Raw genomic sequence first — 13,798 nt, forward strand, 5'->3', positions numbered from 1 at the left:
TAAGTTTATTCTGTCTTGGTCCCTATTGTCACCGGCACTTCAGTACTCCCCCACACTCAGTGTTGCTCCTTCCTATAGGGCTGTGGTATACCTTGTTGAGGTCCTGATTTGTACTTCTCTGATGCAACATGATGCTGAATACTTTCTTTAAATGTTTATGGGCCACATGGGTATATCAGGCACGGGTGTATGTATGTGTGAATTGCCTGTGTGTGTGGAGTCCCTTTTAAGCATTTTGGCCAGTTTTAAAAGATGGATTGTCTGTCTTTTTCTTGCTGATCTGTAGGAGTTCGTCTTGTGTTTTGGACAGGAGTTATTTAAGAACTATATGTGTTGCAAGTATCTTCCCCAGTCTGAGACTTTCCCTTTCACTCTCCTAATGGTGTAATTGGATGAACAGATGCTCTTTGTGAAATACGATGTGTCCATCTTTTATTTTATAATAGTGCTTTTTGTGTTCTCCGTAATAAAATTTTTCCTACTTTGGGTTTCTTACGGTGTTTTAAACTGAAGAACCGTGTGGGAGCGATGTTTAAAGAGGGTCCTCTGTACATCTGAGAGGTACCTGGGTGGCTCAGTGGGCTAAGCCTCTGCCTTTGGCTTAGGTCATGATCTCAGGGTCCTGGGATTGAGCCCCGCATCACTGGCCTCTCTGCTCAGCAGAAAGCCTGCTTCCCTCTCTCTTTCTCTTTCTCTCTCTCTCTCTCAGCCTTCCTCTCTGCCTACTTGTGATCTCTGGTCAAATAAATAAATAAAATCTTTATTTTGAAATGGCCTCTTGGACCAAGATGGTTGACACATGACGATAAAATAGTTCTCCTTATGAGAGCCCAACCCATCCCTCCAGGCCTTGCTCAAATTCCCGTTCCTTCAGTGTGACTGCCAACCAGCCTCCCACTCTGCTCCTTTCAATAAGCCCTCAGCTAAGTTAATCCCATGTGTTGGTAACTTTTTACAAAGATGAGAGGCTGAATTGCATTCTTCCACAACTACCACTCGAAAAGGAGTCAGCTCAGACAGACAACACAGAAATTATACTCCATGGACAAAGAGTCATTCACCAGGTATATTTGAAGTCTAAGCTCTTTGAGCTATACACGTGCACAAATGATTTGGTTGGTGGAAATCTCCCCCTCCCCCTCCATAGTCAGACTTTTCAAACTGAAAATAGTGCTAAAGAGGTTTGCATAAGGTGCGTCATGGAAATGTTGAGGCAATTTTGACTTTCACAGTGCAGGAGGCTCCCCTGAAACCCTTCAAGGACTCCTTCCGGTTTCTTACAGCTCCCCTGGGAGAAGTTCCTCGTTCCCTCTTCCCAAACCCAACCTAATGAAAGAATTACTTGACCTGAGACAGAGTCACATGGCAACTTCGCAATAAATGTCCCCGAGACTAACCCCTTAGGTCGTCCACTTCACTGTGTTTTTATTTTGTGACTACAGAGGATGGTCATTTTAACCTTTGCTAAATTTGGCTGGAAGTGACTGATGGGATCTGCTTTAAAACACTTAAAAAATAATTTCCAAATATATGTATATATATTTTTTCTCATCCAGATTTCCTTAAAACCTGCGTTCTGAAACTGAGTAGCTTAGGAAGTCAAACGACCCCCGCAGAAAACTGAAGAGGCTCAGCACAAAATGGCCGACAGCTGCAGTTCTCCGCCGGGTCTCAAAAGCTCAGAAAAACATTTCTTCCACTAGAGGGCAGCATTCCTCCACTTTGAAGTCTACTCTTCCATTTGTTGATGAAACACCAAAAAACCCCCACAGCAAAGGACAAAGCATTTGCTTACTATACACTCCTCAGATTTTATTTTTAAAAGAAGCCTGAATTTTTTTTTCTTATGGAAACTCAGGGTTTTACAAGCAACGCTATCCTCAGTTTCACCTGTACTGTGTCCAGTATGATATTGCTATATTCACAGTAGAACGGACTTGATTTTCTGAGTGATCAGTCTGTTTTAAGTTTCTGCCGAAACTAACTGTACACCTTAGTCAAAAACCACAACAATCCTTCCATAAGATGGCTGTGTTATTGTTCTCGCGTGTTTTTCTGAGGCTTGGGTAATGAAAGTATTTCCCCACTCCCTTGTAACTGGCATTTGCATCTAAAGTAATTCATTAATGTACAGGGGCGGGTGTGAGGCCTTGTACAAAGAGCAGAAGGTAATGGTTTTAGAGGTGTATCTTCGGTAATGCACTTCGGGCTACAGAAATAGAAATATCACATGTGACGAAAACAAATGTTTTTGAGCAACATGGCCATAGCATGAGTAGGATTGGTATATGTTTGTTGATCTACCCTCCCTTCCTGTTTCAAATATTCAGTTCTGGAGATCTAGCTTCACCCAAATTGTCTATGATGGACACATGCCTCTTCCCTTTATTTAAAAACGAGTGTTCTTGATAGCAAAGATGTTGGCTAGTCATTTATATATTGGCATGAGAAGTTTTGTGCCGTTCCAAAATTCAGCATTATCCATAGTAGAGTGTCATATTATCAGATTATCTGTATTAGTATATGAATGCATTCATAAGCAATGCACATAGTTATGTCTTTAAGCAGCTAATGGCTGAACAATCACTAAATAAAAAACATCCAGAGTTTAAAAGCACAGCTGAAACATTTGTACAAATATACAAAGAGAAAAAACAATCATTCAGACACCATGAAACTTTTGTAATAAATAGGTTTGTCTGAAATCGGTCTCTGTCACCCTGGACAAGCCTCCCCCACGAGTCTGGGAAAGTACTCTACGGGAAGTGGTGTTCAAAATCTATGGAGGAATATCTTTGGGGCCAAGCTCAGTGTCGCCTCCAGGAATTTTAACAGAGCTATGAAGGATGGACTCAAAATAGTGGCTATACCCAGACTTGTTGAGCTGGAGGATGCTGATAATTTTTCTAGTCTAGATAGGACATGGCTGGATGCTGACAGTCTGAGAGTTAGAGTATATCCTCGAATCATGAAAATAAATGCTGGTGATCATGCATGTCCTGGGAATGTCGGGATGCAGAGGACTGAGTGAGACCAGATAGGGATATCTCATGCAGTCAAAGTCAAGTTTACTTATGGTCCTACTTAAGTGGCCAGGAAGAAACAACGTACACACATCAGGACTGGGACTGAAACAGATCACAAACAACACGGGTGCTATTTGTCACTGATGTCTCTGGCTTGGATCAACATGAGAGAATGAAGATATAGGTGGTGCTGATATTTTAATAAGAAAATACTACCTTTTTTTTTTTTTTCTAGAATCTTCTAAATAATGGATTATTACTCAATGGACATGATATGATCAGGAAACATATCACCTTTTCCTAGCCCTTTTGTCCGAGAGGCTTGATTACAAGGAAGGAATCTCAAACAACCAAACACCCAGGGATTGAAAGGCAATTATTTTTTTTTTCGACAAACAAACAACAGAGGGAAAAAAAAAAAAAGCATGATAAAGAGGAGACAGATATTATCGTTGAGGCGGAGCGGTGAGCTCAGTTGGACACGGAGGGCGGCAGACCAGGACGCCGGGTCTGGATGATTTTTGGCTTTGGGGAAGTCTTTGGATCCCCTTCTTCTTCTATGTCGCTGTCGCACACGTGCACGACGACACTTGGGGTAGACTCAGTTCCTGCATGGAGCTCATATTTCTCTCCTGAAAGGCAAGAAAAAGGAGGGTGATAAAGGGGAAGGGAGCTCAAAGCAGATTCTCTGGCAATGTTTGTTCTGGAAGGAAGGACATTGCACAGTGTTTCGGGAAGCCCGGATCTTATCCAGGATCCAGAAATGGCACAGGCCATCGCAAAATGGAGTGAGATTGCTCACTTACTGTATCTATCTGCACTACGCTGCACGATCATCTATCTGTGCTGCACTGTACCATCTATCAGCCTGACAAGCCCGCACGGGCCACTCACCCTCCTGCAGCCTCAGTCAGCATCCCTAACGGTAAACTTCCGCATGGTCATGACTACAGTCCTCAGGATCGTGGTGATGATGGGGCGGCTCTGACAGCTCGCTCTCCATTTCTCTTCTGTTTCCCATCTTCATTGCTAATTGCTGAGTGATCCTGGGCCAACCAACAGCTTCACTTCTTCACCTTGTCGACAGGGCAGTCTCTGAAGTTTCCTCCAGCTACACTTTTATAGCAAGAGCTGCCCCAGGATGGACTAAGGCAGGATCATCACTGGTCTTGGATTTGCGGTGGCTGCTGGGTGACGGGGTTAGAGGACTGTCAAGGTCCCTTCAAGTTCCAAAACTCTGTCCTTCTTGACTGGCTCATCTTAATGGCCAAATGGCTGTTAGCTGGCTGGCTTCCTGCCTTTGTTCCCCTTTAGGAGGTATTTACTGAGCATTCCCCACGGTCTGGCCTATTGCCGGGAAAAGGCTATGGGTACAACAGAAGATCCTTGTGTCTATAGCAAGAGCACAGCCCCGTGGCCGAGTGTGGAAACAAGAAGTATCACAAAATACCATGGTAAGTGCTAGCATGGCTATATATATGTCAAGGACTGTAGCACCAAATTTTAAGGAGAAGGAGACACTGAAAGGCTTCCCGGTGGAGGTGACAACTGGCTTAGGTCTAAAAGAAAAGTGAAGACCTCCAAGTAGTGGGGCAGGAGGAGGGGGCATTCTCCATCTGCGTGCTTTTAAAGATTTTATTTACTTATTTGACAGAGAAATAGCACAAGCAGGTAGAGCTGCAGGCAGAGGGAGAGGAAGAAGCGGACGCCCTGCTGAGCTGGGAGCCCCATGCAGACTCAGTTCCAGCACCCTTGGATCATGGCCTGAGCCGAAGGCAGGCACTTAACCAGCTGAGCCACCCAGGGGTCCCCATCTGCGTGCTATTAACTTCTCAAGTTAACTGTTGACACACTCATCTTAACCTTCTCCTGACAGCCCACCTTTCATTCCCCATCTTTCACGAATACGGAAAATCTAAAAGCAGTGTCTCCCGGACATCCTCCTGGTCAGTGGCTTTCCAGATCTCACTAGATCAAGACCTTGTTTCTTAGACCAGGACAGAAGACCCCGCACAATCTCTTACCAGTCACGACAGCCACATCCTCGTACCTACTGATAAAGAGCATTTTCAACTTGAATGTTTGTGGACCTGTTCCTGGCCTCCCGGGGAAGCTATCCTTTAACATTTACCAAGGCCAAAATGACCTGGCGCAACCTCAAAGCATGGGCTGTATTTCCACCCTGAGCATGCATGGTTAAGTCTGCTTTGTTAAAAAACAAACAAACAAAATCAAGAAGGAACCTTCCAAACATAAACATAAGAAAAACAAAAAACACCTCCCTGATCTCCCTAAGATTAAAGTCAGACAGCCTTGCACATACTAAAAGCTAAAGATAAAGTCCGCCACTATCTGGAATGATTTCCTTTGCTGTGAAGCTTTGTAACTTTTTTTTTTTTTTTTAAGATTTTATTTATTTATTTGACAGAGAGAGAGAGATAGCAAGTGAGCGCACAAGCCAGGGTAGCAGCAGAGGCAGAGGGAGAAGCCGACTCCCGGTGGAGCAGAGAGCCAGATGTGGGACTGGATCCCAGGACCTTGAGATCATGACCTGAGCCAAAGGCTTAACTGACTGAGCCACGCAGGCATCCCTAAAAAATTTTTTTTTTAAATTTTTGTTCTTTAATCCCCTCAGTTTGTGGTACTTGGTTTTGTAGCAGGCCTAGCAAAGTAATCTAGCCATGGACCACTAAGACTGTTTTCCTTCTGTTAAAAGAGAAGCATTTGTTGGACCACCTTTGACATCTGTTGTATAGAGCAAATGCTTTCCTGGGTGATGGCAAGGGATAGTTCCAAAAATGGAGGGTTTCAGCTCTGGGATTTCACTGCTTATTGGCAGTAGCCAAGAGGGACAGAACTAGTCAGAGCCACAGAAATAAGGCTCATAAGGACCCTGTAATTTAAAGTCTAGATTTGGTTAACTTGTTAGAGAGAATCGTGGCAGCAAGTATGAAACCTCTGGCAAACGTGGACCAGTCTGGGTTCAGGAGAGGACAGTGACAAAAGCAGGGGACATGGAGCAGAACCTGGACAGAACTTAGAAACCTGCCTGAGTCCTTCGGGCTCCCATCTGCTTCCCCACCGGAGAGCAGACACAGCCAGCGCTCACCTCACTGCCCCGGATCCCCTCTGAAGTCCTTTCTAAGGCCTGTTCCCACAGCTCTGGTGGGCCTAGCAGCCAGACAGCTCATTCAGTTGCCTTCCGTTCTCCTTTAAAGCAGTTGTCATGTTTACCAACATCTCTCGGGAAAAGCACAGCTTCAGCTATGGCCCAGGAGCAGAACCTACAGGGAAACGAGCTCTTGCACAAAAGGCGCTGGGCCCTAGGACGGGCAGAGACCTGGTGGGCGGCATCATTGAGCCTCGCTTCTCAAACTCCTGACCCCTTAGTGGTCCTGCTTGTTGAAATCAGGATTTCCTGGGGGTGCGCCTGCATGTCTCAGTAGGTGGAAGGTCCTATTCTGGATTTCGGCTCAGGTCATGATGTCAGGGTGGTGAGATCTAGCCCCGTATTGGACTCTGCACTGGGTAGGGAGCCTGCCTTACGATTCTCTCTCTCCCTCTCTCGCTGCTCCTCCTCCCAATCAATCAATCAATTAAAAAAAAAAAAAAGGAGTGTACTGGGATGAGGATGCAACCCAGGGAATTCTGACTGGGTAACATCACCTTTGGTACCCAGCACCCCTCCCCCGCCCCACCATGCGCTTCCCTGTGCTTCAGCGTGGCCGGTGTTACAGGGGTCCATGTGGCCTGCAGGAGGCTGCGGTCGCCCAGGGCACTGGCCTGCACTTAACGTGCCTTCCCCCTTCCTCCATTCTGCATCGTCAATTTCTCATGGGAAATGGCCAACGGCGCAGGTCAAAGGACGTCAAGCTCAGGGACGCCGAGGATGCCCAGGGGAAAGCAGCCGGGGCTCCTCTATATCGGCACCAGCAGCAGGTTTTCATGGGTGGTCTCCTTTCTCATCTGTTTCTGGGACGGCAACAAGCCCCTCGAAGTGCCACAGCAAACGATGAGTTTGCTCACGGTTTCCAAAACGCTCTCTTTCCTTCGGGAATGCTTTGCGATGCTGAAGGAGGGACGTCCTCCCACAAGAGATGGAGAAAGAGAGGAGTCCACACACGGCGAGGTCATTCTTGTCGCCGACAGGATTTCTTGGAAGGTCTCCGGGTTTAGAGAGGAAGTACCCCTTGAGGAAATCAGAGTGGCTGGGGGAGTCCTGTGCCTGGTCGCCATGCAGGGTGAGGCGGCGCCAGTCTGTGGTCCATAGCAGAGAATCTGCCATCATCCATCGAGTGAGCAGACAGTGGGACTGGGGGGTAGGTGGCAGGGACCCCACCAGGGGGCTGACCCAACACCTGCCTCTTTCCTCATGTGTCTGCAAGCAGCTAGCTGCTACCTTGATATATGTATGTGCATATATATATATATATATATATATATACACACACACACACACACACGTGTGTGTATATATATACTTATATTTATGTTTCTTTTGCAGTAAAATATACATAATGAAGCTAGCCTTTTAGTTAAGCCATTTGTTTGCCCTGGCTTTGATAAAGAACACTGCCTTAAAGATACCTCGAGTTGCAACGTGTTTACCAATTCAAGCCCGAGCGCTCTTCTCTCAGGCAGGTGTGTGGGTGTTGAGGGGGGCACTCAGGATGGGACAGGAAAGCCCAGGGCACTGCTCCATGCTGGGCAACCCTCATGTCGTCGAGCCCGTCGAGCTAACAAAGTCAGGCTGCTTGGTAGTACAGATGCTTTATTGCTGTGATCCCATTAACTCTGACATTTCACTGTTCTATTTTTGGAAACTTTCTTACTATCAAAATCCAGCAAAGCTTAACAGCTGCTAAGAGCCCCACAGACTAAAAAGAAATCGCTTTGGTGTGGCTGGATTGGATTTTTCTTTTTTTGGCCTCTCTTTCCCTTTGGGCTTCAGCTAATTCCTCTACCATGAGGGCTGACGTCAATGCTGTCTCCCTGCAGGGTGACCAACTGGGCTTGGCAGGGGACAAGGAGTCCCTGGGGCCCTGTCCACTCTGGGTGGGCTGGGGCTGCCACACCACACAGAGCATGGCCAGTGGAGCATTTCTTTGGAAGGACAAGCAGAGGGTCACCCATCACACTCCCAATCCTCACGTCTATATTCAAACCCTCCTCCACGTCCTGATTCCTGCAAGTTTGGAGGAAGTGGAGGTGTCCACGGGCTGCCTCCTGCTCTCAGGAGGGAGAAGGGCACATCTCTGTTCTGAGCAGGGGGCTGAGGGGCAAGGCGATGAGTGTAGGTGACTGCTGGTCTGAGCACCCCCAGAGGTTCCTCATCATCCTGCCACCTTTGGCTTGTGGGGCAGAAGTTGGCCCCTTCTTGAGTTCTCTCAAAATAATCAGCGTGATTATGCGCAGTGTCTCTCAAAAACCAGCATAATGAAATGAGGTAAGGGCAGGGAGATGTTACAAAGCTGTATTTATGAACATGACAGCAGAGCCGAGATGGTTCAGATTCTTGATCAGAGAACTCTTGAGATGGAAGGCAAGGGAAACCCTTGTCCCTGGAGTGCCTCCTTGGGCAGGTCCTCATGTGAGCTGCAGCTCCAGGAGACGGAACCCCCATCCCAGAGGCTTTCAAAAGACCAAAGAGTTGAGCAGGCATGAGGCGAGGGTTTACTTTAGCCCTCCCATGGCTGCCATTCTTCTCTGCAGAGTGTCTCTCTGGAGCATCGTGAGTTCTCAGTGTCTGTCTCTATGAGATGCTATGTCCTCAGCCTGAACTCACACCTGCATTTGGCCTTGTACGGACATCTCTCCAAACATCTCTCCCTCTTCTCCAAACTCACACAGTCAAAGTAGAATTAGTTATGTTCCCTGCCCATCTATGTTTCCTTTCCAGCTATCACATTTCTCTGAGAGGTTTCATCCTCTAAGTGCCATCCACAGAATTGGTCATCCTAGAAGCTTCTCTGCCTTTCATCCATGTTAGTCAAACTGTCCTTGAGCATTATTCAGTACCACTTTGAAATATTTCTCCAGAGTCTCCCTCACTACCACCTGCTTGTAACGCCCCCATTCTCTCTCACTCTGGGGAATCTCAGCTGGCATTCCCACCATAGGAACTAAGCTTCCCTGTCAGAATAAACTTCCTAAAACACTTGGGAACGTCACCTTACGCGTACTAGCAATGTGATGTTGACAGACAGAGAACATTCTAGGACTCAGTTTTCCTCATCAGAAAAATGGGAATAACAACCACATGGATGCTACGAAATAAAGAAATATTTGTCAGATTCTTAAGAAAGCCATCCTGAGATGCACGTCTTGATTATTTAAGGCGATGTGGTGGTCAGTGCTACAGTTGCCCCAAATAATTTCCTGTTTTCAATATGATGAACTCATCTAGTCACGCCACAGAACAGTTAAAGAATTAAGCAGGGGAATTAATGCCACAGAGTTTCTACTCAGTCGAGTCGCTGCTGTAAACAGCAAGAAGGGGTGGATGATGACATGCCAAGTCCTCCAGTTCAAATGAACAGGGGAGCGTCATAAACTCCAACCCTCACGAGGGAATGACCCTCTCTCTCTTCACTACTGCCCACCCCCCACCACTGGTAAGTTCCTCTCCTTTTTCCTCTCTCCCCACCTTTTCCACGTTTGTGTTCCCATGAGAAGGGACCAAATCTGAAGTTGATTTTAAACGAGATCTCTTTCTTTTTCTGAATCACTTGTTATAATGCCTAATTATATTACCTTTTACATTATACATTAGTTTTTTCATCTAGTGGTGTTTCATATTCCAAGCTGCTGAAATGGTGGTTTTGGTGATGGCTGCACTTTGACGCACAAGTAAATGCTCAATAAATACAGTACTGATTTATGAAAGGCACCAACTTTGGCCGTTTATTTGTTTTACTCATCCAATGTCCAGTACCTACTCACACGTGAATTTTTCTCCTGGTGTTTAACATGTGTAAGTTTTGGATTTTCAGCGAGGCTGAAAACCAAGAAAGAACACGCATTTACCCTATTGTCAGTGTGCTGGCAGTGTGAGGACACAGGACGTGTCGTGGAAACTCGCCATCTGCTTTAAACTTCACAAGGACTATTTCCCACACTCTTACTAAATGCCAGACACAGCTCGAAGTACTTCCCGTCAATTGGATATTTAATGATGATAACAGCTCTGGACTGTGGGTGGCATCCTTTCTAGTTGATGCAAGAGGAAACTGAATCACAGAGGAAGTAAATGGCAGAGGGAGGATTCAAACTCGGTCCCATCAGACCTCCATGAATGTGATCATGATCACTCTCAGGCGCTGCCCGTCCTGACTCCCACGGGGTCATCTTTGACAAGAGACACTCCCAAAAGGGAGCTGGGTTTAACTTGTACTTTTATTTTTTTTCGAAGATTTTATTTATTTATTTGACAGACAGAGATGACAAGTAGGCAGAGAGGCAGGCAGAGAGAGAGGAAGGGAAGCAGGTTCCCCACAGAGCAGAGAGCCTGATGTGGGGCTCGATCCCAGGACCCCGAGATCATGACCTGAGCCGAAGGCAGAGGCTTTAACCCACTAAGCTACCTAGGCGCCCCTAACTTATACTTTTAATACATCCATAAGGCACAAAACTTATATTTTAGTGGACATTTGTTCTCTAGCTGAAGAGGAACATCTTACATCTTTTTCTTTCGGCCAATTGGTAGTTATTCAAGGCATGGTTTCCTTGACAATGACTCTTCTCAAAAGATAACACTAATCAATTATGAAAAGAAAGGGGTATATATTATAAAATGATTTGACTTACATCTATTACCACAGCTTGGTACTCTGGAAGAAACTTTTCTATGTTTCCTTCTGGCTCTAATTTTATTATCTCTCATACTGAAGGTGAATTCTCAATAGGCACGTTTGGGTCTTAGCAGACTGTGTTTCACAACGACGGTCGTAACATTACTCCTCAGTAACTTTGCCAGTTCTTCATTGAGGACTGTTTCCACTGTGTTCCCGCCCCTCAAATCTGGAGAGGCCTTTCCGACTGCCTCGACTAACATGCTGTGGCAGAAGTAACTAGTGTGAATTCTGAGTTAAGTCGCAAAAACACACGCACTTCTACCTTGTTCTTTCAGGAGGCTCATTCTAAAACCTTGCATCCATGTTATAAGGAAGCGCAAGCAGCCCATGAAGAGGCTCACACGAGGAGGAACCAGAGTCCTGCACCTACAGCCTGTCTGAGCTTTCAGCCAGCACACACTGACGTGCCAACCATGTGAGGAAACCATCTTGAAAGTCCCAAGCCATGTTGCATGGAGCAGAGATGAGCTGTCCCCCTGAGCCCTAAATAGATTTGTGAGCAAAAAAAAAAAAAGATTGTTGATGTTCCAAGACGTTCATGTTGGGATAGTCTGTTATGTGGCAATTGATAAGTCCTAGGTCACACAAGTTTTCTCTGTTCAGAAGCAAGCTAAGCCACTACAGTTGAACTGAAATGAATTGCTTGTGCTTTATCCTCTTTTTTCTGTTCGCCTGCTATATTAGACTGGATACCACACCAGTCTCCATCCTTCCTTCCTTAGGAATGAAGCTCCATGAGCAAACCACTTGGGACCTCTGTCTGTGGCTGCTTTCTTACTCCTCTCCAGTGGAAGCAGAGTGACAGCTTAGGGGAAAAGAACTGAGGTGCTCAGCTCACCCAATCCACTTTGCTCTCTGGACCATCCCTGCCTGCTCTCTGCTATGTGCTGAGGCCAGCGCAGGAGACCCTGTTCCTGGGGGTCAGTACGCAGGCAGGCAGGGGAGTCCCACTGCTCAGCTCTGGATTTCAGCCTTGGGAAGCGCTTGCTGTGCTCGGCTCAGCCACATTCTGGGCTTCCGCACGGCCTCAGACCCAGAGCTGGCATGACTCATCTCCTCTGTCTTAGTCTTATCCAACCCTCAGTGAGTTCTGAACCCAGCAGGGGAAAAAAAAAAGGCCTCTGTTATTAATCTGCACTGAATTTTAAGAGTGGATGATGGCTTATCAACCCAAGTGAGGCACATTTCCAACAGGACCGTTGAACACAGAACCCTGCTGGGCTGTGTGCCACACACAACTTGATTTAAATTAAGAGCCCTTTATATATGATGATGAGGAAGGGAAATTGCAATATTAAAGTGATTTCTGGCTTCTCACAGTTAGAAGGCACTACAAACCCCTTTCCTCCGTACTTTATTGTGAATGTACTATTTTCAAGAGGAATGAGGGAGCATCCGTCCTGATCGATGGAACAAAACCACAGAATTCCTAAGAGTTAGTTTTACTGAGCAGGCTGCCTGTTCATGGGATTGCAAACAGGGACTGAGGGAAGAGTGTATGTAATCTGAAATGTGCTTGAAAGGCATTCACACTTAAGATTTCCTTTCCTTTCGTGTATTAGGTTCAGGACTTGAATTTGGTAGGGTGGGGAGGGCGAGCAAGGCCTCCAGCCGGGCTCTACCACTCCCATGTCAACAGCAGAGACAGAGGTGCCTGGCCCTGAGGGGGTTCTCAGAGGACTGGGACAGGGGTGGGATCAGTGGAGCTGGGAGGGGGTTGGGGTGGGGGGCGGTAGGATTGCTGATGGCAGGAAGCAGCGGTGCAGGGCGGTGACCTACACTTCCTTTCTTCCTCCCAGATCCTGGCGGGTGTCTGCAGTCACCATGTCTTTTAAGCCTCTCTCAGTCTGGAAGGGCTGTTGCTGGTTTGCTTTGGGACCTAAAGTGCTCCCCAAGAAAAGGAGGCGTTATGGTGAAAAACATCTGGAAGTTTCCAAAAGCTGTACGACCACCCCATACATGATTTAACAGTATTTTTAAGTCATCTACCAGCAAGCTCTTTTCCCCTATTAGGGGAATAATAATTCCCCTATTATTTCAAAGGGGAGGAAAGAAAGCGTGTGTGTATGGGGAAGGAGTAGGGGTGGTGGTGGTGATACTTGTCTGGACCGCTCCCCTCTCTCACTCCTCTTTTCTCTGCCCCACACTGGCCCCTCTGACCTCTTCCCAGCCACTCCTTGCCTCTATGTCTTTCTCGCATTCGAGATCCACCTGATAAATGGCGCAGAAGCGTAATTAGTGTGGTTCTCAAACAAGGGTGCTTAGCTCCCAGTGGTGTCTGGAAATGCAATAAGGATTTATTTATTTTTTTTAATTTTCATTTTTTGGTTTTCACAGGGACTGGGTTGCGTGTGGATACTGGTATTTGGCAGGTGATGCCCAAAGATGCTAAATGGACTGCAGTGCGTAGGACTGTCAGTTCCAAAATATCACAGCTTCTGCCCTGAGAAACCGGAGCTAAGAGCTTAACATAGGCACATTTACACTTTAACCAAAGACTAAGATATGGCTTAAAAATCAAGTGACCAAAAATAGGTACCACAGTGAGCATTCACCATGTCCTGCGTTGGACACAGATTCATACGGGTTATCTCATCTGATACCGGCAACCGTCTGATTTTACTGTTGAGGAGGCACAGAGGGACTCAGAGAGTGTCTTCAGGTCACACAGCTAATAAAAGGTGATGCCTGGATCCAAACTCACATCCCAAGTTTTAGTCATCACCGTAAAGCAAAAGAAATATTTCTTCATGCTGGAACTTCACAGACAGCTACAAAAGAGAAAAGGAGAGACCCCAAGGCAGAGGGGCTTAAACGGGTGGCATGTATAGTCACAAGTGCCTATTCACAAGCTCAACCTGGGAGTCGAGAAAGAACTAACTTTCTAAATAAGAGTGGAAAGTGGATTCTCCAATAAAA

At 46.3% G+C, this 13,798-nt stretch overlaps 1 protein-coding gene across 4 annotated transcripts in view; it reads right to left on the reverse strand.

Moving 5' to 3' along the window:
- Positions 1-1,048: 1,048 nt before the first annotated feature.
- The window catches only part of RCAN2 (regulator of calcineurin 2), a 264,623-nt gene continuing 251,873 nt past the window's right edge, over positions 1,049-13,798 (reverse strand). For all 4 annotated transcript variants that reach the window (XM_032340163.1, XM_032340162.1, XM_032340161.1 and 1 more), the window contains one exon: positions 1,049-3,658. In XM_032340163.1, coding sequence (XP_032196054.1) covers positions 3,498-3,658 — 161 coding nt within the window. In that variant the 3' untranslated portion in view covers positions 1,049-3,497. The remainder of the gene's footprint in view (positions 3,659-13,798) is intronic.

The sequence above is a fragment of the Mustela erminea genome, chromosome 4, assembly GCF_009829155.1.
Source record: "Mustela erminea isolate mMusErm1 chromosome 4, mMusErm1.Pri, whole genome shotgun sequence".
Taxonomy (NCBI): Eukaryota; Metazoa; Chordata; class Mammalia; order Carnivora; family Mustelidae; genus Mustela; species Mustela erminea.